Source organism: Fringilla coelebs (assembly GCF_963513975.1).
Source record: "Fringilla coelebs genome assembly, chromosome: 1".
In the NCBI taxonomy this organism is placed as follows: Eukaryota; Metazoa; Chordata; class Aves; order Passeriformes; family Fringillidae; genus Fringilla; species Fringilla coelebs.
Window position 1 is genome coordinate 1,719,180 of NC_140028.1, and position 8,902 is coordinate 1,728,081.

Genomic DNA, 8,902 nt, shown 5'->3' on the forward strand with positions numbered 1-8,902 from the left:
GCTCCCATCGATCCTCCAGCCCCCATTCCCATTCACCATCCAGGCCAGGCACGGCTTTGAGGTGCTCCAGGTGCTTTTCCAGCCGGCTTTGTGCATCTTCCAAGGCTGTCAGCATTAGCTCCAGGCTCTGGTTGACTCTCTGCAGCTTCTCCATCACCTCCTGAAGGACCAGGATGCTCTCTGCATATGGAAAAGATGGAAACAGCAGTGGGATGAGCTGGGGAAGATGCACCCCGGTGTGAAAAAAGCTGGGCATGGGATTTGCCGTGTTCCCACCTGGTTGGGTATGAATATCCTGAGGTCTTTCCTGCTCCTGATAGACGTTGGATGGGACAACTTGGTGTTCTCCCTGGAGCTCTGCAGCCCCACGGCTGCTCACATTCCCTGTGGGGTGGGAAAAGAGGTTGGATCAGTCCCAAAGTGGGATATGGGAATGTTGCAGCATCCCAGCCCTGGCTCGTACCCATCCAGCGGGCGATGTCCTGAACGAGCTGGGCCACGGGGGTCTCATCCACAGCTGACCTCATCCAGGTCTCCCAGAGCTCCTCCTGAGGTGAATATTTGAGGGGTAATGATGGAGGAATGCTGGTTTTCCCCATGGACACCCCAAATGCACCCCTGGGTGCTCCCAGCACAGGATGGGGGACAGAAGAGGGGGTTTGGGGTTGTAAAGTATGGAAAAAGTGTGAACTCACCCCCGAATTTGGCCTTCACCCCCCAAAAAACATCCCTACACCAAGAAAAGAGGCTGCCCAGGATGGGGGATCCCAGAATCCAAATTTCCCAGCCAGAGGGAGTCCCACAGCCACCACACAGTAACGGGAGTCCAGGTGTGACATCTTCTGGGATGTGGCTTCATCCTGGAACCGGCTGTCACCTGTGGTTGTCTTGAGGGAGATTTGTGGGGGGAGCCTCAGCTCTGGGGAGGGGTCCCCACCTTGTTTGGGGGGGCAGCAAGGCCCAGCCACCCCAACAACCCAGCAGTGGTGCAGAGGAGCAGCACAGCCCAGGAGCTCTGGAGCAGCATGATGGGAAGGGAGGGGGTCCTGTGGGGAAAAGAGGGTGGGGAAAAGCCCCCATATTCATGTGTTTATATTACAAGATCCCCCCTCCCCAAATTTCAGGGTCCCCCCAACCAGGGGAACCTCCCAGTCCCAGGGATGCCGGTGGGTGAGGAGCACCCTGGAGTGGGGAGCAGCTCCCACATCAATGGACAAATTAAGGGACACCCCCTGGGAGAGTACCCCCCACAAACCCGTGGATGCCGGCAGGTGGGGTAACCTGCGGGGAGAGAAGAGTGGGAAGCACCTCCCACATCCACGGACAACTTTGGGGACCTCCCGCACGCCAAATTTAGTCCCCACCCCCGCGGTGGGGATTCCCCCGTGGCACCAGGGGTGCCGGGGCTCCGCTGAACGCTGCGGGGAAGGTTTGGACAGGGTTTGGGAATGGTTTGGGAATTCCCTCCAGGACCCCCACGCGTGGACCTACGCGAACCACGTGGCGCTGGCGCCTGCGCAGTTTCCCCTTTTTACCCCGTTCACCCCGCCCCTTAATGGCTGATCCACCAATAGAAGAGCGGGGTGTGGCTGCTCAAGACCAATCAGCGCCGGGGGTGTGACGCTAGGGGCGTGGCCTCGCGCAGCGATGGAGGCGTCCGAGCTCTGGGTCGGGTTCGTGGGCGCCGGGCGCATGGCCGGGGGACTCGTCCGGGGGCTGCTGCAAGCGGGTACGGCACCGGGGGCGACCGGAGGCTCCGTGACACACGGGCAGGAGAGGGAACATGGGGACAGTCCTGGTCTGGCGCCTTCCCGGCGTCCCTGCGCGTCCTGTGGCGCGGGGAAGTGTGGGGGGACATGGGGACAGTGCTGCTCTGGACGCTCCCTGCACTCCCTTCCCTGTTGTCCAGTGGAGGGACATGGGGACAGTCGCGTCCTGACCCGCTCCTAAAGTGCCAGCCCGCCCCCGGGTCCCTGTTCTCCAGTGCAGGGACGTGGGGACAACCCTGTTCTGGCTCGTTCCCAAGGTCCCAGCCCTTCCCCAGGTGCCTGTGCTCCATTGGAGGGACATGGGGACAGCCCTGCCTTGGCATATTCCCAAGGCTCCTCCCCGGGTTCCTGTCCTACACTGGAAGGACATGGGGTCAGCCCTTTCCTGCCACTCTTCCCCGGGGACCCTGCTCTTCCCTGGTGTCCCTGTCCCACGGATCAGTGTGGGGACATGGGGACAGCCCTGTCCCTGCTCCTAGTGTGTCCCAGATTGTCCCTGTCCCATAGCACAGTGTGGGGACAGCCCTGCCCATTAGGGCCACCTCCATTGTCACTGCACCCTGACACAACTGGTGCCAGCCACCACAGCAGGATCCATGCCCAGCCCCCTTTGGGATCATGCTGGGATTGGAGGAATCACATCCCAGTGGAAATCGGGGTGTCTGGGCTGTGCTGGGGTGTCCCCCCAATGCTGGGGCCATCCTGGCCACTCACCCCATGCCCTGTGTCCCCCAAGGGAAGGTTCCAGCCAGCAACGTCCTGGCCAGCGCTCCCTCGGACAAAAACCTGGATGCTTGGCGGGTGAGTGGGGCCAAGGGGGTGGGAGATTTTGGGGTGTCCCTCACTGTGGGGTCAGAGCACCCTTTCCCCCACATGGGGTTTGGCTCATCCTTCCCAGATCTGGGTGAGATCCAGGCAGAGCCTCGGTGGCTTTGTGGCCAGAGCAGGTCCCCAGGCTGTGTCCTTGCCTCTGGACGTGCTGTTCCCATGGGGGTGCTGGTTTTGGGGTGCTGTTTTTGGGGGAGCTGGGCTGTGATCCTTCTCCCTGTCCCTGGGCAGGAGCTGGGCTGCCGGACCACACACTGCAACCTGGAAGTGGTGTACAGGAGCACCCTGGTCTTCCTGGCCACCAAACCTCACATCCTGCCGAGCGTCCTGGAGGAGATCCGTCCTGCTGTGGGGTCCCAACACATCGTCGTGTCACTGGTGGCTGGTGTCACCATCCAGACGTTGCAACGGGTGAGACTCCTTCTCCTTCTCCTTTTCCTTCTCCTTCTTTTCTCCTTCTTTCCTGCTCCTCTTTTTCTCCTTCTCCTCCTCTCTTCTTGCTTCTGTTTCTCCTTCCTCTCCTCCTTCTCTCCTCCTCCTCCTCTCCTTTCTTTTTCCTCTTCCTCCTTCTTCTCCTCCTCCTCTTCGTCCTCATCCACCTCCTCCTCCTTCTCTTCTCCTTTTTCCTTGTCCTCATCCTGGTCCTCCTTCTCCTTCTCCTACTCCTTCCCCTCCTCCTTTTCTCTTTCTTCTTTTTCATCTCTCATTCTCCTCGTCCTCCTTTCCTCCTCCTCCTCTCCTTTCTCCTCCATTTGCACCCAGGCCCATGCAGGACACACCTCTATGGCCTTGTCCCCACCCAGCTGCCCCTCCACCTCCCTCCCTGTGCTCCTCACTTCTCCGCCAGCCTGATGGGTGACACCCACCAGTGTCTCCGGTCACCCTTGGGTTCTTCCCAGGGCTGGCACCCCTTCTTCCCATCCCCATCTTTTCCCAGCTCCTCCCGCCCTGGACCAAAGTGCTGCGGATCATGCCCAACCTGCCCTGCGTGGTGCAGGCAGGGGCCATGGTCTTTTCCCGGGGCAGCAACGCGGGTGACGAGGAAGCTGCGCTCCTCAAGAGCCTCCTGTCCTCCTGCGGCCTCTGCGAGGAGGTCCCCGAATCCTACATCGACATCCACACCGGGCTCAGCGGCAGCGGCGTGGCCTACGTAAGCCAGCGGGACAGGGGATGCTGTCCTGGGATTTGGGGTCCCCTCCTCGCTCCAGGCTCACCCCTGGATGCTCCCCTCTTCCCAGGTGTACCTGTTTGCCGAGGCGCTGGCTGAGGGCGCGGTGAAGATGGGAATGCCGGGCGCCTTGGCCAGCAGGATCGCGGCACAAACGCTGCTGGTGAGTCCTTGGCACACACCGGCATTGTCCCCCTTCCCTCCTGCCCCTGGGCTCCATTCCTCCCTTGGGATGAGGTGCTAGAAGCTGCTCTGCCTCAGTTTCCCCTCTTGGAAGCAAAAATGAAGCCACCAGAAGGACAAAGGGCACGGCGGTGGGACAGTCCTTCACCATGGGGGCGTTGGGATGGTGGTGCCATCCAACCGTGGAAAGGGGAATTTGGGAAGTCCCCAAATCTGACCTTCTCGGTGTCCTGGTGTCCCGTAGGGTGCAGCCAAGATGCTGCTGGAGACAGGGGAGCACCCGGCGAAGCTGCGGGGGGACGTCTGCACGCCCGGGGGCACCACGATCTACGCCCTGCACCAGCTGGAGAAGGGAGCGCTCCGGGCCACCGTCATGGATGCCGTGGAGGCGGCCACCAACCGGGCGTGTGACATGGCCAAGGACTAGTGCATGAGCCCCTTCTGGGACAGGAGGGGTGATGGGGACCAAAGGGAGCTCCTCTGAGGAGTAGGGGGAGCCTGACATCTTCAGGAGAATGCGGGTGAGGGTGGGAGGTGGTGTGGACACGTGTTACCTCTGCAGGGCTGGAACCAAATAAACGTGGCCAGAGCAATGGGGGGTGTGGCTTTTTGTGGTCCCTGTGGTCCTGGGAGGGTGTGGAAGCCACCATGGGGTCACTTCTGTGGGGAGGTGACATCCATGGTTTCCAGGGATGGAGATGGTGCCACGCTGGCTCCGTGCTCACTGGGGATGGTGCTGGCACCAAGGTCACCAAGGATGAAGCTGATGTGGGATGTGCAGCACCAGGGAGAGACTTTTGCAAATGAGATGATCCTAATTTAACCCCTCTGGGGCTGGGAGAATGGCTGCATCCCTATGGTCAGAGCCACATCCATGAGGATGCTGCCCACATTCCAGAACTATGGGCAAGAGCTCAACCAGCCAAAAAGACTGCACCACGATCCCTCCCTGGCACCAGGGAATGGGATGGTAGCCCTGATCTGCTCCCATCTCCAGGAATATCGAGGGGGTAGAAACTCAAACTTGCCCATCAGGAGGGGATCTGAGCCTTTTCCATGCCCTAATTAAGCTCTGCCTGCCTCCCAGCACCTGCACAGATGCAATTAGCGATGATTTGGGAACTGCTTTGAGGATGAAAAGGTTTTTTTACAGGCAAAACATCACTGGTGGGAACATCTGGATGCTGAGCCCTGACTTTGGATAAGGGCCTGGAGTGCCAGGACACAGGGAATGGTTTCCCACTGCCAGAGGACAGGGTTAGATGGGATATTGGGAAGGAATTCCTCCCTCGGAGGGTGGTGAGGGGCTGGGATGGAATTCCCAGAGGAGCTGTGGCTGCCCCATCCCTGGCAGTGTCCAAGGCCAGGCTGGACTGAGCTTGGACCAACCTGGGGTAGTGTAAGGTGTCCCTGACCACAGCAGAGGGCTGGAATTTGATGGCCTTGCTGGCCCCTTCCAACCCAAACCTTTCCACAATTTTATATTCTCACCCCTCCAAACCAGTTCAAAGACCTCCAGCCCAGCACCTTCTGCTGATCCTTGCAACAGTTTTGTCACACAACTGAAACTTTGTTTCATTCACAAACTCCTGTTTGAAATGAGCCACGTCCCAAGCTCCAGAATCTTTTTGTGGGGTGATTTTGGTGTAAAAGACGATAAACAGAAATGTGATTTTACATGATTACACCCCACTGGTGTGGAGAAGGCCACACTTAGAGGACACAACCCCATGAAGATCCCCCTGGTGCCACCCCAAATGCCTCTGGGATGCCTCCACGTGACAGTTCACAGATGACAACCTCCAGGAGGGAATAAAAATCCATTTAATTTCCATAAACTCTGCAGCAAGGACACAAAGAACTGACAAACAAAAACCCCCAACCGCCCGCTGGCATGGGGCACAGTAGCACTGAGGAGTTAATTTGATTTCCCTCTTCCAGTAATTCAGCTAAACACCCTAAAATTTCATCCAAATCAGGTCAGGAGCTGCTAAATTCTGATCAGATGCCTCCAATATTCCAAGGCAGTGCCAGGAGCCCTCCCTGCTCCAACCTCAACTCACCCAGATGTGGCCTCCAGCCCTGGCCACCCCACAAACCCCGTGAGGAACACCTCAACCCCCATCCCTGGAGCCTTCAGCTCCACGGGGATGCTCAGATGATGGTACCTGGTTCAGCAGGTCTCCGTGGTCCAGGTGTTCCCTGCAGTGATGGGAATGATGGAGGTGACTCTCATGGATGCCACCCAAGTGTCCCTTTCCCAATCCAGTGCCTGAAGGAAATTGTCTTCAACAGCCCCAAACCATCCTGGTTTAACAGGATTCTGTTTTGGCAGTGGAAAGGGCATCACCAGCCTCTTCCAAGGTGGAATATTTCCCCTGCAGCACCTCTGGAGTGGCCCATCTCCAGCTGGCTGCGCCCACCTCAACCCTGCTCTGGGATTTGGGGATTTTTCAGGGTAACATCCCCCATTATCCCATGGACTCTGAGCAGGTCCTTCCCTCACCCCTTCTCCCCATGGAATTGGGGGAACTGGGCAATCTGGGGGGGGGAACATCCACCCCCTTTCTGCCAATGCCAGTGACCAGGGGCCACAAGGGATGTAAAAAATAGCACCTCCTAAATATATTTAGGCAAGGAACAACCCTGGAATTCGAGTTGTTGCACAAAAATCCCCTGAATTGTCACTCCACTGGCATCTGGGCTTCCTGATCCCCAGGGAGTCACAGTCACAGAGGGGCGAGTGACACCTCCCCCGCCATCCCCCCGGGACAACCGGGGCGTCCCCAGCTCTGTGGCCAACCAGGGGTGGTTGGTAGCCAAAAAGTGGCAGCTGGCCCTGCCCTAGGATTGGGGGCTGCGGCCACGGCGCAGCCGCTGGGCCATGGAGATGAGGGAGCGGAGCTGCACCAGCTTCAGCGGCCCCACTTCCCGGGGGTCCTGTCCTTCCAGCCAGCGCAGTGCCGTCTCCAGACCCTGGATGGCTTCCCCAGCCGTGGGCAGCAAAGGATCTCCTCCTTCCCCACCCCTTTTGCCACCAGCTGCTTCCTCCTCATCATCCTCCTCTGTCCCGCAGCCCTCGGCGCCTTCCTCCTCGGCGTCCTCCTCGCCATCATCGTCCTCCTCCGCACCTGGAGCTGCATCATCCAAGTGCAACCAGTCGGACACTTCCTCGGGAGCCAAGCATTTGAAGGCCAAGGCGGCCAGGTGGGTCAGGTCACTGAAGACCTTGCTGTCCCCTCCGCCTTCCTCCCCTCCCGGGGCGTCCCCGTGCTCTTCCTCGCCGGGCTGGGGCTCGAAGGCGGCGCGCAGCCCCAGCAGCCAGCACTTCTCGATGGATCCAGGCGGGATGAGATCCCAGGAGAGCCCAGCCAGGTACAGCATGTCCTTGAGGAGGAAGGAGCGCACGAAGTCCGCGGGACTGCCGGGGCCGCCGCAGGACACGGCCAAGCGCAGCAATTCCCGCTTGTAGAGCTGCTTGAAGGCCGACACCACCCCTTGCTCCAGCGGCGCCGGGATTCGGCCTCCTGCTCCAGCCAAACCGCTCCCAGAGGGACCCTTGGAGAGGAACAGGGCGCGGATGGACCCATCCGGAGTCTGGAGCGGCGGAGAATCCTCAGCCCCCGCTGCAGAGCGGGATGGAGCGGAGCTGAGCAGCAGCACGGCCTTCTGCTGCAGGCAGCTCCGCCGCAGGTACCGCTTAACCCCCGGCACAAAGTCCTCAAAGAACCAGGCCCGCAGAAGCGCCGGCGCCAGCCGGGCCTCGGGGCTGTAGCGGTAGCAAGCCGGGAATTTCTCCTGGTTGTGATGCCGGAGGCTGGCGGGATCACGGAGACCTCCGACCACCAAGGGCTTGAGTTTGTGGGAGCCGGTCAAGTTGGCGGCCAGCAGCACCGTGACGCGCTCGCCGCGGGCCGGACGCCTCGCCGTGATTCCAGCACTGGGAAGAAGCTTCCAGAAGAGCCTGGTGATGTTGGCGTTGTAGATCTGCTCATCCCCGTAGCCGCCGGCATCGGGCAGGGCCTCGGTGCGGGTGGCCGGGGCCCGCTCGGGCTCGGCGGGCAGGCCGCCCTCGCCGTAGATGCGCTGGCTGGAGATGCCGTGGCGCTTCTGCCAGCGCCAGAACCAGCCGTGGCTCGCCTTGAAGGTGCATTCAGGCCCGTAGATCTGCCGGGCGAAGGCTTCCGCCTGCGCCTGGATGAGGGGTCCGGAGAGCGGCACGCCGTGCTGGCGCAGGGCGAGGAACCAGGCGTAGACGGCGCGGTCGATCTCCTCCTCGTTGGCCAAGCGCATCTTCTTGCGCTGGGTGCCCACCTCGCCGCCGAGCTGCTCCAGGAACCAGCGGAGCTTCGCCTCGTCCTTCAGCCAGCCCCGGAGCGTGCCCCCCGGCACCCCGAAAGCCCGGCACACCGACGCCTGGCGTTCGCCCTTCTTCACCCTCTCGATGGCCTGGAGCTTGTCCTTGATGGAGTAGGCGCGGCGAAGCGACATCTTCACCGACACCCCCCCGGGTGATGCGCTGCTGCCTCCACCGCCTCCTCCTCCTCCTGCCCGCCGCCCTCCCGCCATTCCCCCGCCCTCCTCCGGCTCCCCCCCGGGCATGGAGCGACCCCCGCATCCATGGGAATGGGGGGCGCGTTATAACCGGGGAGGAATGCGGGGATGGGGTGGGGGGGGCGCGGCGGCGCCTTTGTCTCCGCTCCGGTCCCCCGCATGCGCGCACCCCACCACAGCCACTAAGTTGCGCCGCTCCCCCTCCCCCTTTTTCCTGGCCAAGTTGGAGTCTTCCTTCTATCTCCACCAGCGCCTGTGGGTTGTACCACTCTGCGAAAAGGGGGGAGCGCGCCAACCCGCTGCCCCCTCCCCTCACGTCGCTTTCCCCCTTGAGCTGTTCCACTTGGCTTTCACGGGACGGAGAAGAAGTGCGCGGAGGGAGACAACGCGCTGCACGGAC

The 8,902-nt window shown here is 61.0% G+C and overlaps 2 protein-coding genes across 3 annotated transcripts; one reads left to right on the forward strand and one right to left on the reverse strand.

Annotated features, from left to right (window-relative positions):
- Positions 1–1,617: 1,617 nt before the first annotated feature.
- PYCR3 (pyrroline-5-carboxylate reductase 3) lies at positions 1,618–4,527 on the forward strand. 2 transcript variants are annotated; one of them, XM_084209172.1, is made up of 6 exons: positions 1,618–1,729; positions 2,506–2,570; positions 2,829–3,008; positions 3,535–3,747; positions 3,836–3,928; positions 4,193–4,527. In XM_084209172.1, exons 1-6 carry the CDS (start codon positions 1,648–1,650, stop codon positions 4,373–4,375), a joined length of 816 nt encoding a protein of 271 aa, XP_084065298.1. In that variant the 5' UTR covers positions 1,618–1,647; the 3' UTR covers positions 4,376–4,527. The 2 variants fall into 2 exon arrangements, with proteins under 2 accessions (XP_084065298.1, XP_084065299.1); XM_084209173.1 differs by having other exon boundaries at positions 3,595–3,747.
- Positions 4,528–6,792: 2,265 nt separating this feature from the next.
- On the reverse strand, positions 6,793–8,439 carry TIGD5 (tigger transposable element derived 5; the record flags this gene model as incomplete). Its single annotated transcript, XM_084216946.1, has 1 exon — positions 6,793–8,439. One exon carries the CDS (start codon positions 8,437–8,439, stop codon positions 6,793–6,795), a length of 1,647 nt encoding a protein of 548 aa, XP_084073072.1.
- Positions 8,440–8,902: the final 463 nt, after the last annotated feature.